The sequence below is a fragment of the Sprattus sprattus genome (assembly GCF_963457725.1).
Source record: "Sprattus sprattus genome assembly, chromosome: 2".
NCBI classification, from domain to species: domain Eukaryota; kingdom Metazoa; phylum Chordata; class Actinopteri; order Clupeiformes; family Clupeidae; genus Sprattus; species Sprattus sprattus.
The window spans coordinates 45265935-45279797 of NC_137921.1; the positions used below are offsets into that span (position 1 = coordinate 45265935).

General features: G+C 42.6%; 1 protein-coding gene across 1 annotated transcript in view; it reads left to right on the forward strand.

The window, feature by feature from the left end:
- The window catches only part of dennd1b (DENN/MADD domain containing 1B), a gene marked incomplete at its 5' end in the record, with an annotated part of 98397 nt that overhangs the window by 75006 nt on the left and 9528 nt on the right, over window positions 1-13863 (forward strand). Inside the window, 7 exons of the mRNA XM_080860786.1 lie at window positions 613-714; window positions 7671-7761; window positions 8151-8191; window positions 8833-8868; window positions 9408-9464; window positions 10648-10737; window positions 11325-11411. Of these exons, the coding sequence (XP_080716912.1) occupies window positions 613-714; window positions 7671-7761; window positions 8151-8191; window positions 8833-8868; window positions 9408-9464; window positions 10648-10737; window positions 11325-11411 (504 nt within the window). The remainder of the gene's footprint in view (window positions 1-612; window positions 715-7670; window positions 7762-8150; window positions 8192-8832; window positions 8869-9407; window positions 9465-10647; window positions 10738-11324; window positions 11412-13863) is intronic.

Genomic DNA, 13863 nt, shown 5'->3' on the forward strand with positions numbered 1-13863 from the left:
TCAAGTGAGTGCAGTGTAATGCCACTTTGTGTGGAGGATGGCTTCTAAATGTAATTGGAATGTGCCAAAGGTACTATATGAAGACAGGACTGGCCACTCTGCCTCGCTGACAGCTGCTTCACTGGCTTTATATCTTCCACATGGCTAATTATTGTGGTATTGTTTGGTGCAGAGAGTGGTATGACTATGGTTGGTGATGACCTGGTATGCCTGGATTGTGACAAAAGATCATTGTTCTGGCATGTTTGATAGAGACAAAAGGAGCGTACTCATGTGAAGAACGTTAATTCATATTGGATATAGTATACCGCATGTCACTGCTTTTTCATGCCATTGAGTCACCTCATTTGCATCTAGGCTAATTGGAATGATGATGTAATGGTTAGCAATGGATGGTGACAAACAGCTGTTGCCAACCAGTCACTGACTCTGGAATACTAAATTACAGATATCCATTGTCAGATTGATGTATTGACACTGAACGCAAAGATGAATTGATTTTGTAAATGTTTGCAAAAGTATACTGTATCTTGTATATTCTAGATGTAAACAACAATCAATCAATCAATAATCCCCCCCTTTCATTCTTTCATTCTTACTATTGATGCGCAGGGTGAACCAATCACATTCTGTGAGGAGGGTTTCGTGGCCCACCGTTCCAGCACCATGCGAGCCTTCCTGGAGACTGCTGTCAACGCTCAGCTCTTCAAACAGGTACTCTCAGACCACAGAACACACACACACACACACACACACACACACACACACACACACACACATTTAACACACACATTTAACACAGTATACTGCTATCTAATTTCAGATACTTGTTCCTCTTGTAGTGACATGGCGGTCTCCAGTGTGCCATACTAGTTTCTACCCTTGTCGTACCCTTTCCACGGATGCTTCAGTGATTACCTTCGGAATATTAACACTTTCCAGAGTGCAATGATATGACAATAATAACAACAGGGACAGCACATGCAAATATTTAATTAATGGCAATGCTATAAAATCGAATTTCTTAATTGAAGATCCATGTCAGGAAGATGAAATGAATCACTTGACTGACAGAGAGGGTGGAGGCGGAGAAAGGGATAGAGAGGAACTGAAAGATAAACAGTGGTACACTCCAAGCTAATCTTCATTCTTTTTTAAATCCCTCAAATGCAGTGGCGGTCCGTCAGGGCCTTCAAGGCCTTCTCTGCTGACCTAAACATCATCAGAAAATAAATGTAATAAAATAAATTTAATTTTAATATTTTCTTTTCATAAATATGTATTAAATGATTCCCCATAGTCCATTATCTTCATTTCATGCTTCCAGCGTTGTTCATTTATGTTAGAGCTTTCATCCAATCATATTTCCGCTATCATGTGTTGCCACGCTCCTTGAAATCTTCCCCGAGAACAGAAATCTTCCCTGAGGCCTTCAGAATTCACATTGAAGGCCCGTGTACATCTGATTGGCTATCACAACTTGCTGTTTCAGTTCATTTAAGTTGAATGAACTGAAACAGACAGTTGTGACAACCAATCAGATTTCGAGTTGGCGACACTGGGCCTTCTAGAAGGCCCGGAAGATTTCTTTCCTCGCGTTGAACGTGACACGTAAACGTCCTTTGATTGGATACTGAGGCAGACCGGTGCAGTGCTTCAGTGCTCTAGTCTGGGAAGTCCCGCCCCACTTCTTTCGGCCAAATTGATTTTGCCTCTGCAGTGGGTCTGGCCAACTTTGGATACCCGTTCATTTCAAGATTTCCAGAATCCTTGGAGCCAATCACAAGCTGGCTTTTGGCTACCTGGCGCGCCATTGGCGGATTTAAACTTACCACGGCTACGTTACAAAATCTACTGCACGAAGAGTTTTTAAACATTGGACATGGTGGCCGCCGAAGCACCGCAAAACTTCGATAAGGCAAGTTTTCTTTGAAAACAGAACAGAAACTTGCCCTGGAACAATTCATACAGAAAAAATATGTGTTTGCTTTATTACCGATGGTTGTATCGTTGTATAGTATCGTTGGTCTGATTGGTTAAAGGCGTGTCCAATTACGTGAGTGAAGTGGATCGCTGATGAGTAGTTGGCCAGACTATCAGTGCTCAGTTTAGCTGGCTAAAACGACGTACATCGGTTTCAATGCTTATTCTTCTAGTTGTTTCAATTGGTAAGACTAAATATAATTACATTAACCAACTCAAATAAATTAGTTTACACAAACTTGATAATTCCAGTTTTTGAAACAATTACAACGCCATTTTCAAGACGGAACTTTCAAGAAAAACTGGATATCGTGAGGATGGGAAGTTCAATGAAACTGCTTTGCAGGTGGGACAATGCGATGTTACTTGTTAAACTTGTTAAACCTCACATTGAGTCACATAGGCTACTTTTGGTGGACTTAATAAAACTTTGTAGACTAATCCCTGAAAATCGCCTTTTATTTTTAAGTTGTGACAGTAATATCCAAGCGATCATATAACTTAGAGTTTACTACTCTTAATGTATTGTTAATACGGGTGTATTGATTTGAAATGCTCCGGAAATATTAATAAAGTCTGTTGTACTCGACTATGTTAAGGTGATGCAATGCTCACTTATACTGCCTTTCTGTATAAAATATACTGGTTCGAGAGCCATGGCGTCATAATGATGGTATTAGGAGGTGGATTCACTCAGTTTAACATCGTGTAGGACATCGCTGAAGGCCTAGTCGTGAAATGCACGGACCGCCACTGCTCAAATGTAATCTGTCCCTCGCCTGTCTGTAAGGAGACAGATCAAGTTCCAGTTTTCCAGTGGTGTAAAACATTTTTAAATCACCTTTGGAACAAACAGCAGATAAATGCTGAAGTACAGCTTGGCATGCATACAGACCCTAGATTCATTTTTCAAAGACAGAGGACCAGTGCTTCCAAGAGTCTCATCCCACACACACACACAAACACACACACACACACACACAAACCTTCAGTAGCTGTGGGATATGTGTTTATCTCACCCTGCCAAGTGAAATGATGAAGGCCGAGGCCTTGCACTGCACTGACCATGAACTTTGTCTGTTGCGTATATGTGTGTGTGTGTGTATGTGTGTGTGTTGGGTGAGAACTCCCTAAGAAAATGCCAAGAAAATGCTTTGTTAACAGCCACCTGCTTTCCATCATTCTCTCTCTTTTCCAAATACTCTTAGGGAGACCTATTTGTACACACACTTTCACTTAGACTCTCACACCTACACTTAAACTGAAAAATGCGCATACACCACTGTGAAAGCAGCAAATCATTAACCAAAAAAACGTTTAACACTGAAATTGTCCTAACTGTACATCACTGTATGTAGAACAGTCTACTGGAAAGGGTGATGCACATATTATTATTATTATTATTATAATAATTGTTATTATTATTATAATTATTATTATTATTAATAATTGTATTTTTTTATATATATTATTCATATGTGATTAGTGCTACAAGCTTCTTAGATCAATTCATTCTCCAGCCCTGCAAGATTGGTCGAAATGTCGTGCCCGTCGCTCCTTCTAACATTTCTGAGAAGAGGTTTTTCACAAAACTGTCAGTTTATTTAAGAAAACTATGCTTTCTCTCCTATGCATCATGAAGCAGAAAACTGCAGAGGAAAAACTCCCTTTTAAAGGGAAGAAACCTGAGCAGAGCCTCAGCTCAAAGGGGGGACCCATCTGCTTGGGGCTGGCTGAGGAGAAAGTGGAGGGAGAAAAGAAGGAGCAAGCAGATTCATACACATATCAGGGGATAAAACATATTAGCACAAATATGTACACATACACATATGTACATGATATATGGGCCATTCTACCGAATTCGTGTAATATGCAGTCCCTCAACAATAAAAACTATTTACAAAACAATTAGGTATTTAGGCATAGGTATTTAATTAGAAAATGTTATGGTCTATATAAACCCAATGCATTACATGAGATAGTGATAAGCTAAATATATACAAAATCATCATTTATAGGGTACTTTCTATTGGGAAGTAGCTGTCCCCAACCCTGACATCTAAATTTCAATGCCTTTAAATAACACTTTTCAATTTTTTTAGATTTTTTTCAATGATTTAATTTCAAAGGTCTTTATGATTGGGTTCAAACAGAACTTGGAATATTTAGATTTATTGTGGGTTTAATTTTTAAATCAATTTACTATACTCAAAAAATCATGTCCCTAGTTTTCATGTCACTACCGAAACACAAGAGTTTTAGTCCATTGGCTGAGCCTGTGTTTTAGCCACGACTCTGCATTTTTGACCATGCAGTGACACTGCATCTCTGTCCCTCATGGTTGAATGGTAAGTAGCTAAATCCCATAGTTTTTATATAAATGTGTTCCAAAGTCTGAAAATCGACGTGTAACCTTAAGAATTGTCACTACCGAAACGCATGTTTTCTTCAATTAAGTAAACCTTTTGGGGTTTCATGGAAAATCTTATGTTTGTATGAGTGTTCACCTCTTCAAAGATGTGTTTGAAAGCCGTGTGCTTGCTAGAATTCTTTATTTATGCTTAAAATTATCTAGAATTGTCACTACCGAAACAGTCACTACCGAAACATATGGTAGTGACCAGATGCTTTGGGTAGTGACAAAATGAAATGGTAAGTAGTTCAATCCCATAATTTTTAAATAAATGTGTTGTGTGGACTAAAGGGCGGCCCAGAGCACCTTTTGGATGATTTTGGGAGAGAAATGAATATCCATCCAACAGGGCAGTCACTACCGAAACAGTGCAGTCACTACCGAAACAGATAAATTGAACTTGAAAATTTGGTAAAAAATTAATTTCTATGGATTTCATTGTGAAAACCTTCAAGAAATATTTGTAAAAATACACTTCAGAGAAGGGAAGGAAACACAATCTGAACAGGTCAATAATAATACTTTTTTACTATAGTAAATGTGATGTTTCGGTAGTGACAATTTTTGGAAGAGGAAAAACATTCCGACACATTCTGAAAATACAATATAAAACTTGACTGTTCTTTTACTAGATATGTGTACTTTAGATATGGTACTATATACATACGGACAAAGTTTTGGGAATAAACCATAAAAAAATTCAAAATATATCCGACATGACTTTGCATCAATTCGGTAGAATGGCCCATATACACGATTCCATGAAACATAGAAGAAGGTATTTACATGAAATATAAAAATTGATAGTGGATAATAAGCCACCATTCAATTGGTTGTAGAAAAGTGATAGAAAGTGCTTTATTCATCGATATATGTTTTTGTATAGTTTGTTCAACACAATTTCACTATTTCCTGTGCATTGCTTCCATTCAGTTGTCTGATCCGTGAGGTTACAGTTAGTGATCCATTGCTGCTGCCGAGCAATCACACTTCACATTTTCACACTTGGCATTTTCTTGTGTAGAGGCAAAATTATGAACTTCAAGAGAGCAAAGGGGGATGGTTTTAAGCTCAGATCAGCTTTGAATTTGATATGCTGTTCGTTACAGAAATGTTAGACATATCAAATGTCAACTTAATTCAACTGGCACCCTGTTTCCCTGTAATAATGTTGTGGTCATTCTCACCTATCTACAGAATACACACATAGTTTGTGACACCAACAGACAGCCCTCAAGCCTAAAATGGTTGTATTATTTGACTACTACCAGCTGTACAGTTTAAACACAAAGGGTTGGTTACAAATGATTATGTTATTAAGCACACTTTTATCCAAAGTTACCTACAAAAAAAAAAAACAACCAAAGCATTATGCACATACAACAACATGCCTAAAACAGTATTGTATATCAGATCATGGTAAAATTATCAGAAATAATGTAATAAATATTATTAATAATATAGATATGGTAGGGCGTGTAACTAAATACAGTAGAATGACCGATGAGTTCTAAAGAGGTGAGTCTTTAAACGCTTTGTGATACTCTTTGAATGTTCCATGGCTGTCACTTGATCGAATAGCTTTGGCTTGGTCTAACTAGGTCATTCTATCAATGAGGAACCACTAATAAAAAGAGTCCTAATTGCTTTCTCTTGCTAAGGCAAAGAAACCAGACGATATTCAGAGGAGCAAAATGGTTGAGTTCTTCTTAGACTTACTCATTTTGAACATTGATGATAAATATTTTAACAGAAGAGTGTGTGGGTCATTGGTGCCCTGCACTTTCATAGATGTTTTTTGCTTAACAGGTGGTAGGAGGGTCAAACCTTTTTTTCCATGGGGCGAAGTGTTATCATTCACTTTTGCATAGGTTATGATATGCAACAGCTGACTGCTCCTGCAGCACATTTTCTTGCATGTGTTGTTATTATTATTATTATTATTTTTATTCAGCCTCTTTTTACTAACGTCATGCATCGTTTTCTTATATATATACATTCATCATAAAAAAACAATGACCAAACTTGAGACGTAATCATGTGTTGTTTGGGATGCTAGAGGTCTCATAGATAACAAAAAAAATCTTTATTAAAATTCATAAAAAAAATGCAATAAGCACAGCTAAACATTACTAGAAAAGCACAGGAACCTTTATGAGGACAATCAGTTGTTTGTGGTGTGTGTGCCCGTGTGTGCGTGCATTTTATGTCCTTGGTTACTAGTGCCATCATATCCCTTTAATGAGCAAATGTGTGTGTGTGCTTAGGAGTGCTGGTCCAAAGATCTTTGTGTGTGTGTTCGTAATCTGATAGCGGCTGAGCGGGGATGATGGGGGTACTTTGGAGATGGGGCTAAGGCGCCCTGATGAGGCTGTCTAATTGGGGCTGGTCCGGCCGCGGCTCGACCTTCCGCGCACCTCCTTCATTAGGAGAGCTGTAATGATGCGTCCCTCCACCCGAGCGACCCGTCCCCAGTGGCCAGTGGCAAAGCCTCTCATACCCCAGAGATCCACAAGGATACACCTACAACAACATGGCTAGACATGATCGTGCACAAATACAATAACCATTCAACTACACATTTCACACACATTCATGTGCCCACTGTCCACACTGGTACATACTAAGTTGTTGTCACAAACATGGAGACACATACACACACAGATATGCACTTAACACAGAGTTTTTAATACAGGTGTCAGTCAGTCTGACGTGTCTTTCATTACAGATGTTTTGTGTTGATAGGCCTCTGATAATGAGAGATGTATTAAAGTATTTTTATGGAGGCACTTGTCATTGCTGTTAGATCGTTACTATTAGATTTCCCACACTGGGTCACTTCTGAAACATGGCTTTGTTGTTAGCAGTCCGTAGCGAGGGGATTTGTGAGGAATGCGTGCAGCGTGGCCAGGTTTATCACCCAACGCCCTACAAGTCATAATTGGCATATTTATTACAGGAAAATTACAAGGAAAAGGATTAGGCCTTTAAAGGTTCGGTTCTCAGCAAGGAGGGAGGAAATTAAATTTCAGCGAAGACGCCACGCGTGCTGCGCCACGCAGCACTCTAGTCCGCTCCGGTTCACTCAGCTGCACCGCCGCCACACCTGATCCGAATTATCCCAGCTTTCCTTTCCGCTTGTTCACTTCCCGCCAACACGTCTGGAATGGAGAGTTGGCTATCTGAACACCGCCACCACCACCACCCCATAATCTCTACACCCCACACTGCCCCTCCCTGTCTGAATAAGCTGTGATGTAATTTATGCTTGCAGTTCATCGATGGCAGATTGGCCAAATTAAATGCAGGCCGAGGCTTCACCGATATGTTTGAGGAGGAGATCACAGAGGGAGGTTTCTGTGGAAGTGAGTGGCCCTGCACATTCACACGTACACACACACACACACACACACACACACACACACACACACACACACACACACACACACACACACACACACACACAGACATTCCCACAGATTCCCCCTAATTTCATATAAATAGAAACTCAGTTTGTTAGATTGATCAAGAGCACAGAGCGCTCACATGCATACTTGCTTTTGCACCATTAACTACAGTCTGGGCCAACGCCACTAGCCAGTGGAAAACAGTCCTATGAGACATAGGACTGTTTTCCACTGGCTAGTGGCGTTGGCACAGACTGAAGTTAATGGTGCAAAAGCAAGTATGCATGTGAGCGCTCTGTCTATGTTAACGCAGCCTTGCCTGTCTCACTAATGTCCTACATTCCCAGGTAACACCAGGTCTTACCAGCAATGGATGCATACAGTGAAGGTAGGTTATTCGTTCTGCCTGTAAGGTTGACTTCACATATTTGCATCTGTATCTCCACTTCAGCAATATCACCTTTTTAGTTTTGCCATTGTGTACAAGATATTGGCCAGTAGTCAGTGGTAGGAAATTAATAAAATTGAGTAGATCAGTTGGATACTTTTTTCAGTGCACAGCATGGGGGGAAATATGACATCACATGAGTTTGGGCCGGGGGGTTTCTCAGAAGCCGTGGTTGTGAGGCTTGGACAGCTTAGATGCAGAGATGTCGAGATGGCAGAGATTTGACGTGACAGACGCTCATCTCAGAAGACTCGTCGGTCTGGCAGGAAACATAACTGCCGCACGATAGATTTAACAAAGAGCGTGCGAGTGTGAGACAGAGGCAGAGAAGAACAAAAAAAAAAGAAAAAGGGAAAACGATCCTTTCACTCTGCAGACAGCAAGGGAAGGAATGAGACCTCTGGAGTGCATCTTCAGGCATTCTGTTAAAAGTTCATATCTCCTGACTGAAGCACATTCATGTGTCCAGATTGTTTAATTTTGTTTATATTTAGTAAAATAAAAAAACTGTATAGATTGTATAGAGGACTGTATTGTTTAGTTGTTGATCTGTATTTGTTCATTGTTTCTGGTCCATGCAGAAAGGAGGTGCTTTTTTCAATACAGCAGTGTTCAAGGTAAGACATTAACACTGCTCAACTGTGTGTGGGTGTGTGTGTGTGTGTGTGTGTGTGTGTGTGTGTGTGTGTGTGTGTGAGATGTGTTGTGTGTATCATGCCTCCAGCTTATGTCATTTGTGTATATTGTATGTATACATGAAATTCATTGGATTGCTTTATATGTCACTTTCCCTGTATATTCACTAATACAATATTCACCAAGCTATTCCACATTACATTTATGTGGTTCATGTAAAGTTTGACCTCAAGTTAGTAGGTGCTTCGCTTTCCGTGGGCCTACTGTTCAGATAATCGTATGCCAGCCACTAGTCCGATTCCCCAGTCTTTGTAGTGCCCGTATGGTTCTGTTGTCTACAGTAGTCCTATTCCCCGAATGCGGCGGGCATATTTCCCCCCTCCCCACAGTGCACTGTGCCATTGAAGTGCTCTTTGTTGTGTGGAATCAAAAATGACCATTCAAATGAGAGCGGCTGCCTTCTGTTTGTTTTGATTGTCTCTCTTTTTTCCCTGTCCTTTATCTCTTTCTCTCTTCAAAGACCAAGAGTCACGTCAAGCAAGGCTTTAGGGGGATGCGGAGCCGACTGAAACAAAGGGTGAGATGTGCGCCCGTGCACACACACACACACACACACACACACACACACACACACACAGACGCACACACAAACACTGTACTCAAATATGCAGACAAACAGACATGCTAAAAGATATTATAGACACGCATGGAATTTGGTTCACACACACACAGAAACACACAGACTGATTTATATGTAGCATGCGGCCGGCTCAGGCGAGCGGAGATGCTGGTGGGGTTTTTAATGACTTGTGAAGCCCTGCTTTAGTGTTTTGGGTGCGTACATTTTTAACGCCGCAGCCCCGGGCTATAGCCTGTCATGTCCCCACCCCCCCAACACAGACAAACGCACACACTCACCACCCTCACCCCCACCTTCAGGACTCTCTCTCTCTCTCTATCTCTCTCTCTCTCTCTCTCTCTCTCTCTCTCTCTCTCTCTCTCTCTCTCGCTGGCCGCCGACCTGCCTCATTGTCGGTATGTCTCATCAGCGGCACTGTGCCCGTCGTCTTCAAAGCCGCACGTAACGAGATGTACGATTTCATGAAGCACCACCACTTTGATAACGCAATCGCGGGCCGCTCCCTCATGCCAGTAGACCTCAGCTCAGGGCCCAACCAGAGAGGGGAAGTGAGTGAGGGAGGGAGGGAGAGACAGAGATGTAGAGAAAGAGAGAGAGAGAGGGTGAAAAAAGACAAAAGAAAAAGAGATGGGAAGAGCAGGTGAAGCTCTTGTCACCTTCAAAAACAGAACAATAGGTGGTAGTGTGCCGTGTTCGAGTGTGTGTGTGGGCGTCTGTGCTACACATCTGTGTGAGAATGAACATCTGAACATCAGAGGACCAACAACAGGTACAAAATCTACCAGGCGAATGGCGCTAATCAGATGACAGTCCACAAGTGGCATTTGTTATTAGTATGAGCACAGTGCAAGTGCAGTATATTTAAGGGTGGTTTTTCTTAGGCAATGCCTTTCTTTTCCTCTTATTTGCCTTCTGTCACACTCTTGCTATCTCGGGTCTTTCACACGCATACACGCACACACGCAAACAAACACACAACCACACACACACACACGCATGCACATACACACACATGCGCGCACACGCATGCACACACACACACACACACACACACACACACACACACACATATTCTTGCACTCTGATTACTCTCTCACACTCCACTCTCTCTTCCCCATAGCCGGGTGATGATGATGACAGGTCATGCGGTGGCGGCTCCCCTACCAGCACAAAGAGTCTCTCGCCACGGAGGCTACAGAAGAGAAGAAAGGTGAGGCCTCTATATACTTCTGACTTCACCTCGCCTCTCCTTCCCTCCTCTCTCTTCCCTCTTCCTCGGGTCCACTCACTCATTCACCATATTTATTCATGGCCAGTGTTGCCAGTGTCGGGGTGAGAGGTCGAGGCTGGTTCAGCTCTTCAAGCACTGACATTTGCACACCAGTAGGTCTGAGGCTGCCCTTCACCACGTAGGCCCAGCATTGACTGACAGCTCTAGTGTTGAAAAAGGTGTGTGTGTGTGTGTGTTTGTGTGTGTGTCTGTCTGTCGGTGTGTGTGTGTTTGTAGGGTGCAGATATGCTCTGTCTCTTTTTCTCTTATACCCTCATTTCTCTCCTGTTTTCTCCTCCTTGTCTCTCATTGCCTCTTGTTGCATGCTATGTACTCTTCTCTCCTGTTTCCTCCCTTCTTAATGTCTATTATATCATTTCCCCTGACTTCCCTTTGTGTCTTTCCCTCTCCCTCTCTCTCTCCCTCTCCCTCTCCCTCCTCTCCCCTCCTCATCACCCATCCTCCCTCCTGTCCGATCCACCCTCTCTCCCTGTATTTCTCTTTCTCTCCCTCTTCATGAAAGCAAGGCCTTTCCTCACCAAGTTAACCCTCTGAACTGCATGGACGCTCTTCTGCTAAGAGTGACAGGAGTTAGGAGCACAGAGGACGTCTTTGTGAGTAGTCTTGGCTTTAGTGTTTAGTATGGCCATGGCTCTTTTTCATTTTTTTTTAAGTAAGCTGTAGAATCTGGATCTCACACACACTCACACACACACACACACACACTCACACTCACACACTCTCACATACATAAACGTATGCTCCATACTGTGTCTGTTGTGGCTGGTGGATCTATATGAGCAGAGCTCATGGGAATGAAGTCCACCCTCTTCAGATGAGCTGTCTGAATGCGCAGCTGTAGCCTCTAAATTAGAGGCGAAGGTTCTCAGCAGAGATCTATCATGTCTCATTTCCTCGCACACGCCACAACAGCTAATTAAATAAGGGGGATCTCCTCAGACGTGTAGGCTAATGAAAGTATGTTCAGAAAGTTTTGAAGAGTATTCTTTGGGAGATCTCAAAGGCCTCTCTGAGCCCTAGTTGAATGGATGTGCATGGCATGGCATGGCATGTGCAGTGTCTGGCCTCACACACACTTCATTTCTGTTATCATTTTCTGCCAGTGTACAAGCGTGCTTCTGCGTCATCATTAGTATGAGTCTGTGAGCAAGTCGCCTGTGTGAACCAGCAGAATGAGGCGGGCCATTTCTTTTCTTTTGTTCTCCATCTCCATCTTCCATCCCTCGTCGCACTCGTGGGTCTGCTTTTTTCTACTTGCACTCTTTTTTTTTTCTCCCTCTTTCTCTCTCCCTCTTTCTCTCTCCATGCCTTTTTGTCTCGCGTTTTGTTTCCCCTCCCCAAATCCCCTGCATAGGACCAAGCGCTCTAGACACTGGCAGCTCCCCAAACATCCTGCATTAATACACACACACACACACACACACACACACACACACACACACACACACACACACACACACACACACACACACACACACACACACACACACACTCACACACAATCACTCTCACACACACACACAAATGAGTCAGATCCTCAGTCCTCTCTGCTGACGTCCCAGTGGTCAGGAGCTCTGGGATTTGGAGCTCTGCATCGATCTGGCCTTCATCTCAGCCAGCCCCTCCTGCTCCAGTGGGTCCCACCACTCCCTCAGCCTAACACTCTTCTACATCTCAGGCATGATATCTGTGTGTGTGTGTGTGTGTGTGTGTGTGTGTGTGTGTGTGTGTGTGTGTGCGTGTGTGTGCTTGTGTTTGTGCGGGCGCGTGCCTGAGTCTATCTGCATATGTGTTGTACATGTGTCTGGGTCTGTTTATGGGGTGTAAAAGTGGAGAGTTTTTTTCTTTGATAAAGCTTCTGGAAGCTTCAACAGTAGTTTTCGTATTATGTCTTTTTGAATTATGACATTGAATGAGACAATAGATAATGTTATTCAACGGAGTAAACGTGCCCGGTTTTCTTGATATATTTAGTATTTACTGTCTCATGATGGTTTATTGACAGGAGTCCGGCTTCAGGCTTCAGGCTTCAGGATTCAGGCTGCTTTCTAATAATATTTGCTTAGCAATGGCCATCTGCCCCCCCCCCCCCACCACACACACACCACACACAAAACAGCGTAGATTTGAGTACCAGATCACGGATAGCCATACATAGTCTTGGATCATAAATGAAGCGCATCTGGCTTTGACCACTGGAGATTTCAATCTGAAGATGTCTCATCCGTATTACCTTCAGAGTCTCGGCCGCAGGTGGCACGTGCATATTTTTATATCTCAGTCATGTGTCTCCGGTGAAGCAAATCTCCCGTCAGCAGTGTGTTTGGCCACTCTGTCACTGAGCCACCCTGGGATGTGAGGGAGGCTGCCGTCGTGCCTCTGCTGCAGAGGTTCCTGGAAGGGGTGTCTGTCTGTGGCCGCGGCCCTGGGCAAGCAGGCCTGGATGAGAGTCAGCACTTTTCTCAGGACAGTTTTCGGGTGGCGTACTTTAAAATGCAACGTTTCTGTTTGAGGTATTATTTTAGTCGTTTTTGGGGAAAAAAGGCTGCCTTGCCTTCAGAAACTGTGCCACACATTATATAAACAGAAATGCACTTTGCCTTCTCTGTCTGTCTCACACACACACACACACACACATACACACACACACACACACCATGACAGGAAAAGAGGATAGCTTTCATTCTCAGAAGGGAAAGTTGTGTTTTAATTCCACTCCCTTTGATTTGAGTGATGCCTCCTCATGCCAACTAGAAAAATGCTTCTGTGTGTGTGCAATTGTGCGAGTGTGTGTGTGTGTGTGTGTGTGTGTGTGTGTGTGTGTGTGTGTGTGTGTGTATGTGTAAAAGAGTGTGTGTGTAAAAGTGTGTGTATGTAAACAAGTGTGTGTGTAAAAGAGTGTGTGTGTAAAAGAGTGTGTGTGTGTAAAAGAGTGTGTGTGTAATAGTGTGTGTATGTAAACAAGTGTGTGTGCGTAAATAAGTGTGTGTGTGTAAACAAGTGTGTGTGCATAAAAAAGTTGGTGTAAACGAGTGTGTGTGCGAA